This window comes from Callorhinus ursinus, unplaced genomic scaffold (genome assembly GCF_003265705.2).
Source record: "Callorhinus ursinus isolate GAN/ISIS: 27379988/994484 unplaced genomic scaffold, GSC_fseal_2.0 scaffold109, whole genome shotgun sequence".
In the NCBI taxonomy this organism is placed as follows: domain Eukaryota; kingdom Metazoa; phylum Chordata; class Mammalia; order Carnivora; family Otariidae; genus Callorhinus; species Callorhinus ursinus.
Genome location: NW_027397171.1, coordinates 741,289 through 759,654, shown reverse-complemented (window position 1 = coordinate 759,654; position 18,366 = coordinate 741,289). Strand labels below are relative to the sequence as shown.

Below are 18,366 nucleotides of genomic sequence, written 5' to 3'. Positions count from 1 at the left end.
GGGGTTACGGCGTCCCGGCCGCGGTCACCGGGCCCCGAGGAGCGCGCCCCCGCGCGTCGCGCCCCGGGCGGTGGCGGGGCTCCCCGGTCGCTACGAGAGGAACTGTGCGCACCCGAGGCCGCGAAAGCGCGTCGCGAGGGGCGCCCGCGCCAAGCCCCGCCCCGGGGCCGCCCCTTCCGCTCGCGCCGGGATCCGCTCGGACGCGGCCACGTTGTCCTGCGCGCCGCGAGCGCCGGCCCCGCGAGTGCGGCCGGTGGCGCCCCTCGGCCGCCCACCTCGCGCCGCAGCGGGGCTCCGCTGGTCCCCGGGACCCGCCCCCACGCCCGCTCGGCGGGGCGCCGCGGCGCAGGGAGGGCCGAGACACGCGGGGGCCCGCGCGCGCGTCCGAGATCCGGGCCGGGAGGCGCCGCCCTCCGCCCGCCCGCCTCCCCGCGCCGCCCGGAAGCGGCGAGCGGGAGGGCGCGCGGTAGAGTTGGGCTCCGCGCAGAGCTGGGCGCCGGGGCCCATGCCCGTGCGCCCCCGCGGGCCCGCGCCATGGCCTCCGGGAGCGTGGCCGAGTGCTTGCAGCAGGAGACCACCTGCCCCGTGTGCCTGCAGTACTTTGCCGAGCCCATGATGCTCGACTGCGGCCACAACATCTGTTGCGCGTGTCTCACCCGCTGCTGGGGCGCGGCGGAGACCAACGTGTCGTGTCCGCAGTGCCGGGAGACCTTCCCGCAGCGGCACCTGCGGCCCAACCGGCACCTGGCCAACGTGACCCAGCTGGTGAAGCAGCTGCGCACCGAGCGGCCGTCGGGGCCCGGGGGCGAGATGGGCGTGTGCGAGAAGCACCGCGAGCCGCTGAAGCTGTACTGCGAGCAGGACCAGATGCCCATCTGCGTGGTGTGCGACCGCTCCCGCGAGCACCGCGGCCACAGCGTGCTGCCGCTCGAGGAGGCGGTGGACGGCTTCAAGGTGAGGGCCGCGCGGCGCGGGAGGGGCGGCAGCGCCGGCGGACAAAGGGGGGAGAGAGCCCAGGGGCTTCCTCTTTTCCGCCTAGAAAATGGCTGAGCCGGACGTGTGCTTCCCAGCCGTCACTTCCTCTCCGTCCGCTCCAGAGCCTCGGCACTCAGATTTGGGAGAACCTGTAGCTGCTGAGGAAGCCAGAGGTGTCCCTACCCCCACCCGTCCACCCCAGGTGCCCCGGTGTCTGCCGGCTCCCGGGCACCTTACACGCGGAGACCCCTCCCTCCCTTGACGGTGGAAAGGATGTGCGTAAAACCAGCACACATCGCCACGCTCGTGCGCCTGTCGGATCACAGATGATCTCACGCAAAACACACACGGACGTTGACTGGCTGTGTGCGCGCCAGGCAGGTGCCCATCGCGGAGTCTGCAAGCGTTTCCCCGGCACTTGCCTGTGCTCCGTCCTGTTCTAGAAGCTCACGGAAAAGAGCAGCTCTTTCCTGCTGAAGTCATTTAACCGCCGTGAGACTCCAGATCACACAGTTACCATGAAGATTAAACGAAATAAAAGGAGCGGGTAGCCCTTTGTGAACGGTGGAATCTGCAGACCGCACAGCCAAACAGTGACATGGAAGCGAAGTGCTGACGGGAACAGTTGTTAGGCAGCTTGGGAGGAACGCGTGCGCTGTGTTGTGTTCTGTGTTGGAGGGTTGCAGGACAGAAAGGTGCCCAGTGACGTTTAAATGTGGGTACATTCGTGCATAATTAATCACTTAGCATTCATGGCACTTCCGGATGTATCATTTTACGCTGGAATAACTCTGGAGTAGGTTGGGAAGGTGGTGTTTCCATGCCGCCTTTGAGGAAAATGAGGGGTCACAGCATTTTCTCTCTATGCTTCTGTGGAGTCACAGCCCAACTCTAAGCCTCGTAGGCCACTCCCCTTTCCACTGAGCCCTGCAGTACCCTTCCAGGGATAGGCAGGTGACCCACCAGTTCGAGCTACACACAGACTGCCAAGGAGAGTGTGCAAGACCCCCTGTGCCCTGCGGATGTCCGCAAGTCCCAGGACCGGCTCTGAGCAGGGAACGCGGGCTCCGTGGGATAAACACATTAGCCATGCTGATGCTGAGGTCTGCCTAATCTTGAACTGTACACCTGTGTTTGCTTTTCTCAGGAGCAAATCCAGAACCAGCTGGACCACCTGAAAAGAGTGAAGGACTTGAAGAAGAGGCGCCGGGCGCAGGGAGAGCAAGCGCGGGCTGAACTCTTGGTAAGGGTTTTTGGAATTCACAGAGAGTATCGCTTCTGTTAGCCACTCTGTGTTTTGTAAGGCTGGTGTTACTTCCCTTAACCTTAGCCAGTCAGGTCACCCGGAACTTCCAGGTGTGGGTGAAACAACCCCAGATGGCAGTGGGGAACTCACCTGGAGAAACAAGGGATTTCACAAGGCTGGGGGGAAGGGATAGAAGAGCTGACGTTGGAACCGCTGGGGATCTGACCTATCAAACGTTTAGCCTGCTAGTCTTGTATAGATCAGGGTGGATCCTTGACACCGCTGATGTGGGTGAGGGTCTTGGGCATGGTTAGCCTCCTTTGGTGACATTCTGCAGATGGATGCTGACAGTGGTTGAGCAAGAGACTGATGTGCTCATTTGTGATAGGGATATTTGGGGCTGTTGTTTTGACAACCAGAAAAAAACAAAACAAAAAGTACAGAGACTTTTATAACATATATCCACCACATAGGTGCTCAAGCAATTTTTTTTAACAGTAAATAAAATCAGAGAAATTCCCAAGAGGTGCCTGCATCTGAAAAGCAAACTCTTAGACTGGCATTGTCTAGCAGCATCTTGTGAAATTTTGTCAGTCATGGCCAGGGGGTAGTAAGGAACTCTTGGGCAGGGAACTTATTCTCCTGATGTCTTCAGGTACCACCATTTGTTCTGCCCGCACACCTCCCCTGAGACCTCAGCTCCCCTAGCTTGAAAGCAGGGCTGACGGACAGATAATCTGATGTGCCTGAGTGGAATCCCCGTGCACACAACCGTTGTGTCCTCTGTGGGAGGACTGTCAGAGGAGAAAAAGCCTTTCTCTGAGAATCAAGACACTTGGACGTACTTCTCGGCTCTGACACTAGCCAGCTGGATGGACGGGGAGAGTGATACACCGTCTCTGGCTTGTTTCCTCCTCTGTGAAATGGGCACGTTGGGCTCGACCTGTGGTTTTTCAGCAAGGCTGCCCTCTCCTTCCCTCCTGTGGTGTGTGGGTGTTCCTTTGGTTGTCACTTGAGGAACTGAGTGCCTGGGGAGGGGAGGGCAGAGATGCTGAATGTCCTGCCCTGCAAGGGCGTCCCATGCTGGACACAATTGTCCCGCCACCAGCGCGCCTGGGGCAGCCCCTTCCAGAAGCACAGAATCAGTTGCTCCTTAAGGTCTCTTTCAGCTTTAATGTTCCATTTCTAAGGTTACATTGTATCACTTATGTCTTTGAAGGACTTTAGCTAAGGAGAGCTATGACTTTACCAAAAGGATTTGGAACGAAGGTGTGTGCAGCCCAGTGAGTGCTTAGGAAGGGCGGAGTGAGGGACGATTCATGGGGGGAAGATTCTCAGGAGGAGGGGAGTGGAGAACAGGTGTCTTCCGTAAAGGACTGGACAGGATTTTTGGCTCTGTGGGCCACATCGGCTCTGTCACAACCACTCAACTCTGTTGTCATAGCTCAAAGGCAGCTAAATACAAGATGTGAATGATGGGTGTGGCCGTGCCCCAGTAAAACTACATTCCCCAGGAGTAAGCAAAGGTTGTTGCTGACCCTTTGTTGAGCACGGAGCCGGAGCCAGAGCCGTAGAGCCGTAGAGCCGTAGAGCCGTAGAGCCCTGTCAGTGGGAGAGGGATGGGGAAGGAAGGGCAGACTAGCTTTGGAAACAAATTTGCGCCCAGAGGGAACCACACCCACAGACCATGAGGAGAGGGTAGTTGAGGAACACTCTCAGAGGCCAGAAGCCAGCACGGGCCACACGGGAAGGGCCTCAGGGACGCGGTCCCGGCCATGGTGCGAGGATTGAGTGTTCCAGTCTGGCCCCGTGTGGCATATGGCCCACCCCTCCCTTCCCTGGCTGCCTTTCATGGCTCCCAGTTGCAACAAAGTGTTGCCCCACTCGGCCTGCCAGACGAGGTCTGTTCTGCCCTCTTACGTTTTCTGGCTTCCCCTCTGCGCTCAGGGGCTCTGCGGGACAGACTTGTTGCGGCCCTGTCTCCTTGCCAGCGTCATTCCTCCTGCCAGGAAAGCCTGTCTGCTCTCTGAGCGCAGGGGGCACTCCTGTTCTCCCACACGCCTGTGTCCGCGGTGCCCCCGGGAAGGCTGGACCAGCTGCCCCCAGGGCAGGCCGCCCTGTCCTCGCACTGTCCGTGCTTACTCACCCAGGACGGAGTTCTTTGTTATCCCCGGGGTAACTCACCTCTCAGCGCTGAGTGTCCAGTCGGTAAAGCCTGACAGCACGAGCGGGTGGAGAAGGTGCGGGGGGCGGCGGGGGGAGACGCAGAGGGCTCTAGGAGGGAGCCTTTCCCCCTTCAGTGCCCGTCCCTGTCTCCGGCACAGAGCCTGACCCAGATGGAGAGGGAGAAGATTGTCTGGGAGTTCGAGCAGCTCTATCACTCCTTGAAGGAGCATGAGTACCGCCTCCTGGCCCGCCTCGAGGAGCTGGATCTGGCCATCTACAACAGCATCAATGGCGCTGTCGCCCAGTTCTCCTGCAACATCTCCCACCTGAGCGGCCTGATCGCCCAGCTGGAAGAGAAGCAACAACAACCCACCAGGGAGCTCCTGCAGGTAGGCTGGGAGCCCCCCCGCACCCGACCCTGCGCCTTCCTTCTCTCTGGCCGTACCTCGGGGGGCCCTGCTGCCCTGGCTCAGCTGTCTGGGCCTGCCAAGGGAAGCACGCCTCCCGGGGGCTCTGGCCAACACAACTGGGACCGGGCAGTTGCACCGTCTCACAGAAAGGGCAGAAGGAGGTCCTAGGGCCCAGGCCCGTCCTGCGCCACGTGGTCTGGTCACACACAAGGCTCTTGACCTCCCCGGGCCTCAGCGACCCCATGGAATGAGGGGTTCGGCCCCGTGCCACTTAAAGACTGCCGTCTGTGTGCGTGTTGGCCCAGCCACAAAACAGGGAGCACTTGAGCAGGAGCGGTTGGCCCGAGCGGTCCCGTGATTTCAGCTTGGTGTCCCGCAGGTGACACGGCTGACCACAGGAAGTGAGCTGTTGTGCGTTCACTGTATACGAACTGTCTGTCCTGAGTCGGGCACTGTTCCAGGCACTGGGATTAAATGGTGAAGAAGCTCTCCTGAAATTTATATTCTAATGTCCAGGGCAGACAGTTGAAGAAGTGAACCGCGGGGACAACGGGCGCTGATAAATGCCGTTAAAAGGGCTGATGGCACAGGGTAGGGGTCAGCAAACTGCCCCACCACCTGCTTTTGTATGTCCTGCAGGCTAAGCCTGGTTTTGACGGCTTTGACGGCTTTGGGGGAGTTTTTCTGGGTTTTTTTTGTTTCTTTGTTTTCTTGGTATTTTTGTTGTTTGTTTTTTAGTGGGGAAGGGGCAGAGGGAGAGGGGAAGAGAGCTTCTTAAGCAGGCTCCACAGTCAGTGCAGAGCCCGACTGGGGGCTCGATCTCACCACCCTGAGATCAGGACCTGATGCTGAAATCAGGAGTTGGACGCTTAAATGACTGAGCCACCCAGGCACCCCTGGTTTTTACAGATTTATGTATTTATTTAGATTTTATTTCTTTGAGAGAGAGAAAGAGCGCACAAGCAGGGGGAACAGCAGAGGGGAGAAGCAGGCTCCCTGATGCGGGACTCGATCCCAGGACCCTGGGATCATGACCTGAGCCGAAGGTAGACGCTTAACCAACTGAGCCACCCAGGCGCCTCTGGTTTTTACGGTTTTAAATGATTGGAAAAATCAGAATTTTATTTCGAGGATGTGAAATTATATAAAACTCAAGCTCCATCGTCCGTCCATTTTATTGGCACTCAGCCATACGCATACCGTTATGAACCGCGCGTGGTTACTTTCTACTGGCACTGTAGAGCAGAGTTGCAACTGCAGGACAATGCATGGCTCACAAAACCCAAAATATGTACTGTCTAGCCTTTAAGAAAAAGTTTATTGACTCCTGCTTTAGACTCATAAGAAGCCTAGCCTGGAACCTTAACAAACACCAATATTTAACTGCCAGGGAGAAAAGGAAGAGTTTGCAACAGGAACACTTGATCAGAGAAGCAGAGTGTGACCAGAAAAGAGGGAGTGGACAGCAGAGTCTCATGCAGTTGAGGGCCGACATCCATTTGGTTTAAAGCTGTGGGCATCACTGACGCCCTCAGATAGGACTGCCGGCGGTGAGCAGTTCGGGCAGGAGCCACGTTAGGGAGAGTGGGGACTGGCTGGGTGAGCGGCCACTGCAGGAGGAGTTGACTGTCAAGGAGGCAGACCATGAGGAGAGGTAAGAAAATGCTCAGAGGTGAGGTGGGATTGTGGGGCTTCATGAGGAGGGAATGCTTAAAGAAACGAGCTGAACATTCTGGAAAAGAATATGCAGGAGGAGAGTCTGTTGTAAGGATGCGGGTGAGGAGAATCACCGAAGCTGTAAGATTGATGGACTTACCGCTCTTTCCGTGCCTGAGAAGACAAGGCAAGGGGACGAAGGCACATGTGTAGGAGGTAGTTTGGGGAGGAAGGGAGGGTCGGGGAGGTGGATGCAGGCAGGTTGAGGTTTGGTAGCCGAAATCCAGCGGTTTCTATTCTCTTGACGTGAGAAAGCAGGATCCCCTGCTGCTGTTGGGCAGGAGTTAGGGAAAACATTAGCTTTGAAGAATACGGGCCAGTTTTGAAATTACTGTTTCCGAATATGGGAAAACCAGGTGGTCTGTGAGACACAGGAGGATTACTTGGTGGGTGACCGTCAGTTTGTACTGGGGCCAGTCTGCCTTGTGTGACTTTCTCTTCAGCTTTGCTTCCTGAGCCCATGACTGCTCTGGTGCAGACATAGGGAAAATAGATAGTGAGGTGCATCCCAGATTAGGGCTTTATAAGATGGAGTTGAGGGTTTGGTTTGTTCTGTTATGGTGATAAAACATATATAGCATCAGCTCCATCATTTCGGCCATTTCAAAGTGTACAACTCAGTTGCATTTGGTAAGTAAGCAAGTAAGTGTTCAGTCCTCACAACTGTGTGGTTCCGGAACACCGTCCTCACCGCAAAAGGAAACCTTGTATCCATTCAATGGTCACTTATTCCTTTCCACCGACTGGCGGCCATCAATCTGCTGTGTGTCTCTGGGGGTTTGCCTATAATATGTGGCCTCTTGTGTCAATTTCTTTCACTCCATATACTTTTTTCAAGGTTCATCTGTCTTTTAGCGCGGATCAGTATTTCTCTTCTTTTTACGGCTGGCTAATATTCCGTTGTATGGATAAACACCACATGCTGTTTCCCTGTGTTGCATTCATGAGCTGACGGACATTTGCTTTGTCTCCACTGCCCACTGTTCCCTACCCCTATTTAACGTTGTACTGGAGGTTTTAACCAGTGTAGTTAGATAAAAACAATTACAAGCCTTTACTATAATGCCTGTGTAACTAAGACAGCTGGTAATCGCACAACGGAAAAACACACAGACACTGTAACCATTCAGAAGACCAGTGTCATGGGCTGCCTGGGGGGCTCAGTCGGTTGAGCATCTGACTCTTGATTTTGGCTCAAGTCATGATCTCAGGGTCCTAGAATCGAGCCCCGCATCAGGCTCTGTGCTCAGTGGGGAGTCTGCTTGAGATTCTCCCTCTCCCTCTGCTCCCATGCACATTCTCTCTCGCTAAAATAATAAATAAATAAGTCTTCAAAAGACTAGTGCCAAATTGAAAGAAAAGCGCAGCAAATATCACAAATAGGGATAATAGAAATAGTATATAAAGAACGTTCAAAAAATTGAGGGGGGTTGAAGACAAGTTCTATAGAAAAATGAGCAAAAGATATGAACAGGCAATTTGCAAAAGAAAAGTAAAATTGGACCATGAACTTGTGAAAATGTGTTCTGTACTTTTAATAAGATGCAAATTAAAAAACATACTATACTATAATACCTTTTCTCCCCCGTTAGAATAGCAAAGTTGTCTTAATTCAGTATACTGTTAGCAAGGATGTGAGAGAGTGAATCTCATATGCTGGTGAGAAGACATTGTTTTGGCAGCATTTAACAAAAGTATACATGCAGTTAGAATTTGACCAAGAGTCCTTTCAGGAATTTACCTTGACGATATGAAAATATGTACAAAAATACATACATACAAGGTTACTTGATGTAACATTGTTTGTAATTGCAAAATATTGGGAAAAACCCATCTTCCAAACCAAGAAGAGTGGTTGAATCAACTATGTGTGTGTGTACCATGGACTAAATATGCAGCTGTACAAAAGAGTAAGGAAGATACTGTGAACTGATAAGAGTGGTTTCCGGGAATGTATTGTTAAGTGAAAATCATAGTGCAAAATATGGACTGTGCTACTTTTTTGTAAGAAAAAAAGATAATTGGAACATCATGTATCTGCTTATTTTTGCAGAGGAAACAGTGGAGGCGTAAACCAGATGGGAATGGGGAAAATGGGGTGGGAAAGGATAGGATTAAAAAGTGACAGAGACTCTCTGGCCAAGTTTCAGACTTTTTTTAAGATTTTATTTATTTGTTAGAGAGAGGCGGAGATAGTCACAGAGATCACTAGCGAGCTGAGCACGGAGCCCGATGTGGGACTCGATCCCAGGACCCTGGGATCATGACCTGAGCTGAAGGCAGACGCTTAACCGACTGAGCCACCCAGGCGCCCCACTTTCAGACTTTTTGAGCACCAAAATAAATAAGAACAGTGATGGGTTATAACCTATTAAATAAAATAAGAATATATGAGTCCATACTGATAATATATGGGGAAATTACTCCTTGTGGTAAAACGTTGACTAAGTAACATAGAAGGAATTTTGAAGCTAGCCGAGGACCCTTTTCATCGTAGTAAAAGCTAATTCAGACAGTAATTATGAATGGATACTAAATCTAAGGGAGGAAGTTTGGTAAGGATTAGAGTATTAACATAATTTCGAAGTATCATTTTTAGATTGCTTATTAGTTACAAAAGGAAAGATAGTAGCTATTCAGTGATCCAAATATGGCCAGTAAGGGGCAAGTGAGTATCATGTACCTTTAGAAGGACATACCATACACTAGTCAAAGATGATACAGCCTGGACTTAATCATGAGGGGAATGGCTGACAAACTCCAAAGGAGGGATGGCCTCCTGGAGAATGAATAGCCTGTGTTAAACCAACGTCAGTGCCACGAAAGAAATCAGTGCTAAGGAACGATTCCAGATACGTGTGGTGATAGCTCAGTGTGGAGAATGGTCATGGACTACTGAGCGGGGAGGTGGGTAGCTGCAAGTAACTTTATTGGTTAAACTAGACTATGGCTGTGGGTTAGAGAAAGGTTCATTTAGATCATTGATTTATTGATCATTAGATCAATGTTCCTTTTCCTGGATTTGATAACTGGACCGTAGTTGTGTAAGAAAATGTACTTGCCCTTAGGAAATACAGAAGTCTGAGGGGGCAAAGATACATTATATAATGGGAAGAGTGATCTCTCAAATGGTTCTGAATATAAACGTGGTTATAATAATCTGGTAAGTCTGGGAAGGAGTATACAGGAGCTCTGTGCTAGCAGCTTTTCTGCGTATTTGAAATTACTTCACAATAAAAAGTCAAAGCAAGCAGGACAAGTAGGCAGTTGTGGTCCAAGGGTGGGGTACTTGTTAGGAAATTTGAAGTCGTGAGATCCTTGGCCAGTAGGGCAGGAGCGGGACGTAGGAAAGGCTGGGTAGGAATAGCGTGCGTCCCAGATTTTTGGCTCCTTGACTGTGAGTCCTGTTGCTTGTCTCCCTGGCTTCTCGCAGGAGGGCCACCCAGTAGCTGGGTTTTCAGCAAACATCTGAAAGAAGACTGAAGTTACAACTTCTACGACTTCTCATGGTTACCCTTTTCTTTTCTCTTGTAGGACATCGGGGACACATTGAGCAGGTACCGTGTTCTCCCTCCCCAGTGTTAAATCAAGTGCAGGAGGATGTTTCCCTTGTGCTCATAAATCCTGGAAGGAGCCCTGAGAAGGACATCTTACTAGAGTGACACATACCCTGCCCGTCTGTGAACAAGTCACTTGTGTGCAAAGAGCTAGATGGACCTGTTCTCAGTAAAGCTCAGGAATTACTGGCAAATTGGGAGGGTGAGGGTAGGATGGGGCTACCATGGTTTGTGAGGATGTGTCCATGGAGAGTGAAGGCTCACACACACCTGGGCGAAGTGCACGGTTTCTTGTGGTCATTGCTGCTTCAGGGTTTCCGAGTCCTCCCGCTACTGCCCCCTAATTCCGTAAAGGGGAAAATATGGCCTCAGAAGAGTGTGACTGGCTCAGAGTTACAGAATTAGTGCTGGGTTACCTGGATTCTGGCTCTCGTCCTCATTATTGCTCGGCTGTGTCATCAGGTGGGGGGTGAGGAGAAGCTCTGGGAGCAGGGAGACCTCTAAGTGGGCAGATGGCAAGGCTCGCTTGTGTTGCAGGGCAGACGTGAGGGCAGGCAGGGTCGGCCTTGGGAACATGCTCTTTGTGCAGGAGAGCCCACAGGGCAGAGACTGACTTTGAAGGAGCTGAACTTTGAAGCTGGTGCAGATACCGAATGGTGAAAACCCTCCAGAGGAATGCAGCCGGGCTGTGTGGGAACCTTTGCAGGGCTGGGGCAGGGCCTTGTAGATGGGTTGGGTCGGCTGGGAGTGCCATGTGGGTAGATTATGTTGGTAAAATTGAGGGGTTTGAGGGAGAGGGGTTAGAACGTGTCCAGTCCCAGCCTGATGGCCCCAGCGATTACTGCCCTGACTTGTTACCTTTGCTTTTCAATGCCAGTCTCGTTCTGGTCCAGCACAGGGAGCTAGATCTTCAGAGCCTCGCACTTTGTGACATTAATGCTTGGGTTTGGCTATATGAGAGAGGAAACCCAAAATTTCATTGGCTTAAGGCTTACACGTAATTTAAGACATTGTTGCCATATAGGAAATGTGCAGGTAGGTAGCCCTGGGCTGGGCTGCTGGTCTCCTTCTGTTCACTCTCCTGCCGTCCCTGAGTCCTGGTCGTCGATCTGGCAGTCTGAGATCGTTCAGCCAGCCCGGGGCGGGGGCGGTAAATCACAGCACACTCCTTTTTAAGCAGGCTTCTCAAATTACCACGAGACACTCCTTACCTCTTATTGGCCAGAACTCGGTCACAAGGTCCCATCTAGACTGGGCAGCCACGAACCCCATATAACTTGGAAGATGGGAAATGGGGTATTGGGGAGGCAGCCGGCAATCGGTTTTTGCCATGGACCCCCTGAGCAGGGCGGGTACCTGTCTGGAGGGCTTCTCACCCCATTTGGGAACCCGAGGGCTCTGGGTTGTTGCCCACCATGAATCTCCAGGACTTTGTCTAGGAATCTAGTGCTTTCTGGCAAGGTCAGCCTTATGTTCAGTTTAATTCAGTAAACCTTTTTGAGGACAGGCCATTTGAAAATCCATGAGCTAGGTGCTATGGGGGGAATGAAAATGAGTAAGATGTTTCTCCGCTCTTGTCTAGAGGATGACAGTCTAGGAGGACGGAGAGAAGTGTGGTGGCTGCTTATATAAGGACCCGCCAGTCAGTCTAACCCGGGCTTTGTCTGGGCCCCTCCAGGTGTGGGGGTGGGGGAGGGAGTTACTCATTTTTTTTTTTTTTTTTAAACTTAGAGCTGAAAGAATCAGGATCCCTGAGCCCTGGATCACACCTCCAGATCTGCAAGAGAAAATCCACATTTTTGCACAAAAATGTCTATTCTTGACCGAGAGCCTGAAGCAGTTCACAGGTAATGTGAGGAGAGGGTCCATCAGGGGAAATGCATTCATGCTCTGAATATCTGTGTCTTGACTGAGAGGGGTATATATTTTCCAGCCAGATGTGGGATGCAAACTGATGGTCGTCTTTTCTCTCCTTAGAAAAAATGCAGTCAGATATGGAGAAAATCCAAGGTAAATTCATGTATTTACTGGGCTTTTGATGTTGAAGTTTCCTGGGAAGATGGACATCTCCTTTAAAAGTGGGGGGAAGTGTGAGGGGGGTTGACACTCACTGGCCAGCCTCCTCGGATCTTCTGCATCTTCCTTTTGCTTTAATTGTTTCAGTTAATAGCCTCTTCTTTGAATATGAAGTCCTTTATATGCACTCAGCTTTCAGTCTATTTTGATGGGGGGTGAAAATCAGGCAGTCTAAAAATGAATTAATCCAGAATAAAGAATGAACAGAAACTATCCTAGCTGCATTTCACTTGAGCCGGTATTTAAAGTTATGATTTGCTGAGCTCCTCCTGCTCGTGGGCATTTGGTGCCAGTCGGGACAGGGGGATCAAGCAGCGCTTATTAGGTAAATACCTAAACCTTATGAGGTTTAGGTATTCAAGGGAAGCCCTTCTACGTGTGAAATTTTCTGTTCATGAGCCACATTCGGTTAGGAGTTGGCTCTATCCTAAGTGCTAAAATTCCTGGACAGTCTAGTAGGATCTGAAACCTCTGTATGTAGGTAAACCCTTTTCTTAATTGTTACACATCACAAATCCCCACAATCTCTGGTGATTTCATGTGTGATGTATCCTAAGACCTTGTTTGCACTTTATCTCTTCAGATACATATGTAGGGGACACTCGAATGTCTTCCACCATCAAACAAATAGGGACAAACTGCACTAGACACCGTGGGCGACACCGGAAGGCATGACTCCTTGATCAGGCTCTCATTGATTTCTCCTCCCCTGTCACTTAAAAGGCTCGTGAGAGCTTATTTGTGAACATGCTTTGTCCACTGTTTAAGTGCCTCTGGAGTGGTCTTGTTTGCCCCAGCATGGCAGTGGGCATCTCCCAGTTGATCCACCCAGCCTCTAGAACAGAGGTGGCTTATGAAAGCCGAGAGTTGCGTATGACGTGGACTTGGAACCGTGTTTCCCCCTGCAGGGCTGTCCCTGTTCCTTTAGGGCTCTTGGTTGAGCGATGGAGTCAGATGGTGCATAAAGTCAGCACAAGACTGACAACGGCAGTTCCGGGCTGTCTAATGCGACCGTAGCCTATGGGAACTCTAACGGGAGCTCCTTCAGTTAGGTAGTCCTTGGAAATACTCACACATCCTAACTTCTTCTCTTTTGTTCTTTCAGAATTGAGAGAAGCTCAGTTATACTCAGGTAGGTGATGGAGACAAAACCATGTGGAAACAGGAGGAAAAGTCCTAAAGACTTAACTACTGTTGTGAATGATTTTGGAAATTGCCTGAATTGGGGTTCTTTAGATTACGTGTATCAAAGTCATAAACAGCAACCACAAAAAAAACCATTGATTGTTTCTATATGTTTACAATATCTTTGCCTCCCACAATGCCTCAGAGCTGAAGCCAATGACCTTTGAAGTAGGCGGAAATCAAGCTCAGGTGCTTGAGTAGAAGCTGCAGTCCCCAGTGTGTGCTCTGCAAAAAGCAGTCATCCTTCCAGAAAGTTAGGGGGCCCGCCTCTTCCTCTGAGTGCTGGGGAGTGTAGGAATCTCGGGTCATCCACTCTCTGTTGGGGCAGGAATCGAAGCTCCCCTTGATGGTCACCGTCACCGAAGGGTCGGGAGACCGGGTGCATCTGTGGTCCCAGGGGTACTCAATCTCAGGTGTGTACTTCCCATCGTTAGTTGGAATCATCCGTGAAGAGAGATGTGCATCAGGTGTTCTTTCTGCCACTGATCCATATTTGTTCTTTCAGCAAGTATTAGCTGGATACCGTGCATAAGTCCTACACTGTCTAACGTTGTGCGGGCTTCTATGGGGGAACAGGAGAGCTCGGAGTGTGGTGTCTGATTGGGGGTATGAGGCACACCCATGACCTGGGGGACAGCTCAGTGACTGCTATGCACGGATGGTTGAACCACGAGCCTGGTACCCGGGGCTCTTGGCCACCTCCACGGTTGCCCGTCATGACCCTCCTGTGGGAGTCACTTAGCCTGCCTGAGCCGAGGTCCGGAGAGGCTGGGGAGTTTTCCTCCTGAGCAAGGCTTGAACAGCAGCTGAGGGAATCACACCGGGGCTTTAAAGCCGGAAGGCAGCACACGGATGCAAGATGTTGTACTACTGAGCACCCGAGCCCATGACGTGGGTGGCAGTTGCCGGTTTAGGAGAGAGGGAGAGTGGAATGGCTGGTTAACAGCGGCTTTTTGAGGAAGACGTGGGTGTCGCATGGGACATTAGAAAAAGATGAACGGGGTTTGCACAGCTGAGTAAAGATCTCATGGAATGGAGGACATAAAGGAGTGGTTCTTTTTAAGATTATTTGTTAGTGTGCCTGCACGCATGGAGGGAGGGGGGAGAGAGAAACCCAGGCCGATACCGCTCTGAGCACAGAGCCTGTCAGGGGCCCCGATCCCACAACCCTGAGATCACGACCTGCGCCGACTGCACCACCCAGGCACCCCCAGAAGAGTGATACAGGCTTCAGTCCCCAATGCACATAGCCAGAACCCCAAAATTTAAGTTGGGAATTCAGTTTATAATGGATACTGTGGCTTAAGATGTTTAAAAGAGAGGGAATGGAGGTAAAATCTCAGTACCTTCGATATGTCTTGGCTTAGGAAAGTAATCAGCTATTCCAAACAATGATTTTTGGAATGTAAACTGCAGGATGAATTCCGTAAGATGAATGCAGCCTCTCGTGGGATGCTTGTGTTCTCGGGGGGGGGGGTAGGAACGAGCTGGGTGTCCTCCGGTGTGCTCTCCTGGCCCTCGGCTGACCCTCCCCCCGTCCCCTCTGTGTCTCCGCAGTGGATGTGACTCTGGACCCAGACACAGCCTACCCCAGCTTGATCCTCTCCGACAACCTGCGGCAAGTGCGGTACAGTTATCTCCAGCAGGACCTGCCTGACAACCCCGAGCGGTTCAATCTCTTTCCCTGTGTCTTGGGCTCTCCATGCTTCATCGCTGGGAGACATTACTGGGAGGTAGAGGTGGGAGATAAAGCCAAGTGGACCATAGGTGTCTGTGAAGACTCAGTGTGCAGAAAAGGTGGAGTCACTTCGGCCCCCCAGAATGGATTCTGGGCAGTGTCCTTGTGGTATGGGAAAGAATACTGGGCTCTTACCTCCCCAATGACTGCCCTCCCCCTGCGGACCCCTCTCCAACGGGTGGGGATTTTCTTGGACTATGATGCTGGCGAGGTCTCCTTCTACAACGTGACAGAGAGGTGTCACACCTTTACTTTCTCTCACGCTACCTTCTGTGGGCCTGTCCGGCCCTACTTCAGTCTGAGTTACTCGGGAGGGAAGAGCGCAGCCCCTCTCATCATCTGCCCCATGAGCGGCATCGATGGGTTTTCTGGCCATGTTGGCAGTCATGCTCATTCCATGGAGACCTCCCCTTGAGGAGGTGAACCTGGGCCAGGAGGGCTGTTGGCCATAATCCCACCCTAGGCATAAGGCCTCTTGTTGCCTTGCCTCCTTCCGCTCGTCACGGCTGGAAGTCCTTGCCACTCCCCATGAGCTGCCGTGGGAGACGGGTGTCCACTCTCCTTCCCCTTCCCAGGCAAACTGTCAGATTGCCCAGAAATAAAAACCCGGTGTTGCCACACTTCCGGTTTTACACATTACTGGAGGGGTATAAAGAGTAGGGATAACCCCTGGAGAGCCATCAGGATGCTTCACTGTGGCTCGGCCTGGCTCCCCCTGGTTCAGCCCCACGTAGTGATCGTGGATGTTTGCTGTTTTCCGGACCAGGGCTCCTTTCTAAGAACTTGGAGTGGACCTACCTGGCCTGTCAGCATGGCTCCCTCTAACCCGGTTTTTCCTTTGGGAATAGTACCTCTACCCCTAGTTCCCATTCTGCCGTAGTTTTATTAATTCCATTAAAGAGGCCTATATGTGTTTTGATTAGTTCCAGTTATTCTACAATAATGGTGGGAAATGGCCCCACCTCTGTTACGAGATAATGTTCTAATCAATGTGCTCTTTGCCTCTGTGTCTTTTCCGAGGGCTTTGTCTGCTCCCTTCATTCTAATGAAAGGTGTATCCTGGTGTCGGGTGCACAGCATCCAGGATAATTTTCCGCCAGCACCATCCGTTGTTCCTAGACCCCCTCCCACTCACATTTGCGGGCTGACGGTCAGTCATACGCCGTCCCTGGAATGATTCTGAGGCGGTGTTCCGGGGGTTCACTGAGTTCTTGCCTCCTTTTCTCCATCTCCTTTGGGGAATGGGGGGATTGACCTTTCTAATATGTGTACCATCAAGGGGCAGTTCCATCCCCATAGCCACTGGGTCACGAGGCATTCTGGGGCCAGAAGTCTAAGGCCGATGACCACAGTGGTTCTTAATCCTGCTTCCCTTTGGGTACATGACCCTCTGTTTGAAAATAAAGTGAGTATGGATGTTGTTTACATTGTTGTTTTCTGGGTCTTGGTAGGATTGGGTTCGTAGAGGTTGGAATGGGATTGAAGGGGTTGGTTGATGGTGTTGATTTCTGTTAAGGGTCCAGAATCCTGTTCTGGCCAATATTGTACTTCAAACTGGATGATAAAACTACTTTGCAGTACCATGTCACTGTCTCACGGTGTTGAGAAAGTAGTGTTGTCCATCCACAATTTCACCGGGAAAGGGTTCTCTCAAGTCCCTTTTTATCACTGGCAGTGGGATGATGCAGCAATGCTTGGCATAGATCAGAGGGCCCAGACCACCAGCCTAAGCCCCTGGGGGTGCAAAGGCTGCCACGTGCCGAGGAGGCAAGACCAGGCTGAGAGAACAGCTTCGTTGCTGTTTTGGATTTGGATTTGGATCTTTGCTGCATCTGGACATGGCCTCAGAAGACAAGATTGTATGGTCTATACTCCGTCCTATACAGAGCATTGAGGTTCCATGGCTGAAGATCATGAATTGGTGATACCATGTCCTAATTTATTCATCTCTTCATTCTGTTAAAGGGAATAACATAACCAGGACCTATAGAGAGGGGCTTCCACGAGGAGACGGTGTATGTATGTAAAATACTACTAACGTAGACACGGACCAAGGTACACAGTAGTTTTTGAATGGTCCTAACAGCCCCACTTTGTAGGGTTGCCCTTAGTTTAGAGATGCAGAAACAGAAGCACAGAGAGGGCACGGGGCTCATCCAAGGTGCACAGCTAGGAAGCAGCCGAGCCAGGATTCAAAGATGGAACACTTAACCACATACGCCTTGTCCTTCCCCCCAGGATGTGTGGATTATGCTTTTCTGTGTGGGAAGGCAGAGCGTTGGCTGGAAGCCTTCAAGTGCTGTCCATTGACCCGGGTACCTGCCTAAACAGGAACTGTCTACTCGAGATGTAAGGGTCTGCAGTTGGAAAGTTGGGTGTAGAGTCCCAGTCAAACCTGCATTCCAGTTTCACTTAGTTTAGTGCACAAGGGCAGGGAGGAGGAATAAGGACCCGCAAAGAGGACGCCTTGCGGGTGTCTCGGAAAATGTGTCCCTGGCGTGGACGCCCAGTCCTGTGGCCAGTGTTGGAGTGGTGTCCAGGCTTAGAGGGCCTCCCCAGGGGACCCGGTGCTCCAGGGGCAGCATTTATAGGAACTTCAGCTGCAGCTAGAAAAAGGCAGAAGACCACCTACCTTACGATAGCCTTTTTATAATATGAACAAAAGGACTGGTTACCAGTGGGATGTGTGGGAGGGTGGCAAAGACCTGGAGGGACAGGTTCGTATGTTACTGGTTATCTTCTGGTTCTTGTGGTGGGTTCCTAGGTATTTAAACATTATTTAAATTTTTAATTAAAAAAAAAAACCCTGCCATTTTGGATGAGGTTCAATGAACTTGTAAATGATTCTAAATTTACTCATCCGCTGAAAGGTAAGCAACATCTGAATTCGCTGAATTGGGATTTGGGCCCCTCAAGGCAAACGGGGGGCCCAGTACCATCCTTCTGGCTCCTGTCTGGTTCTTCCCTCGACGTTGGAGGTTAATGACACATTAGGACTTCAACAACGGTCCTTTATATGCGGTCCATCTTCAGCTGCTCCTGTTTTGGGGACACTGGCCTGGCAGGCAGAGAAGAGCCCCTCCCCAAAGAGCAGACAGGTGTGGAAGAGGCCCGTGCAGAGAGTACAAGGAAACCGAACGTGGATCCTGCCTGTCCAGAGTGTGCAGTCGAGAAGATGAGGCCTCCTGGGGATAACCGCCTAACACAGGTGTGAGACTGAAAGCCAGTCGCTGTCACCAGCGTAGACGCGCCTGTCAGTGCCGTCCGTTACCTGCGATCCCAACCAGAGTGTGCTCG

At 51.6% G+C, this 18,366-nt stretch overlaps 1 protein-coding gene across 1 annotated transcript; it reads left to right on the top strand.

The window, feature by feature from the left end:
• Positions 1–267: 267 nt before the first annotated feature.
• TRIM27 (tripartite motif containing 27) lies at positions 268–16,494 on the top strand. The gene is made up of 8 exons (XM_025858518.2): positions 268–954; positions 2,123–2,218; positions 4,546–4,776; positions 10,048–10,070; positions 11,802–11,917; positions 12,048–12,080; positions 13,252–13,278; positions 14,889–16,494. Exons 1-8 carry the CDS (start codon positions 535–537, stop codon positions 15,482–15,484), a joined length of 1,542 nt encoding a protein of 513 aa, XP_025714303.1. The 5' UTR covers positions 268–534; the 3' UTR covers positions 15,485–16,494.
• Positions 16,495–18,366: the final 1,872 nt, after the last annotated feature.

Coding starts and splice junctions, on each gene's coding strand:
- TRIM27 (XM_025858518.2), top strand. CDS start 535: ATGGCCTCCGGGAGCGTGGCCGAGTGCTTGCAGCAGGAGACCACCTGC. Junction 2,219..4,545: donor AAGCGCGGGCTGAACTCTTG/GTAAGGGTTTTT, acceptor TCTCCGGCACAG/AGCCTGACCCAGATGGAGAG. Junction 12,081..13,251: donor AGATATGGAGAAAATCCAAG/GTAAATTCATGT, acceptor TTGTTCTTTCAG/AATTGAGAGAAGCTCAGTTA.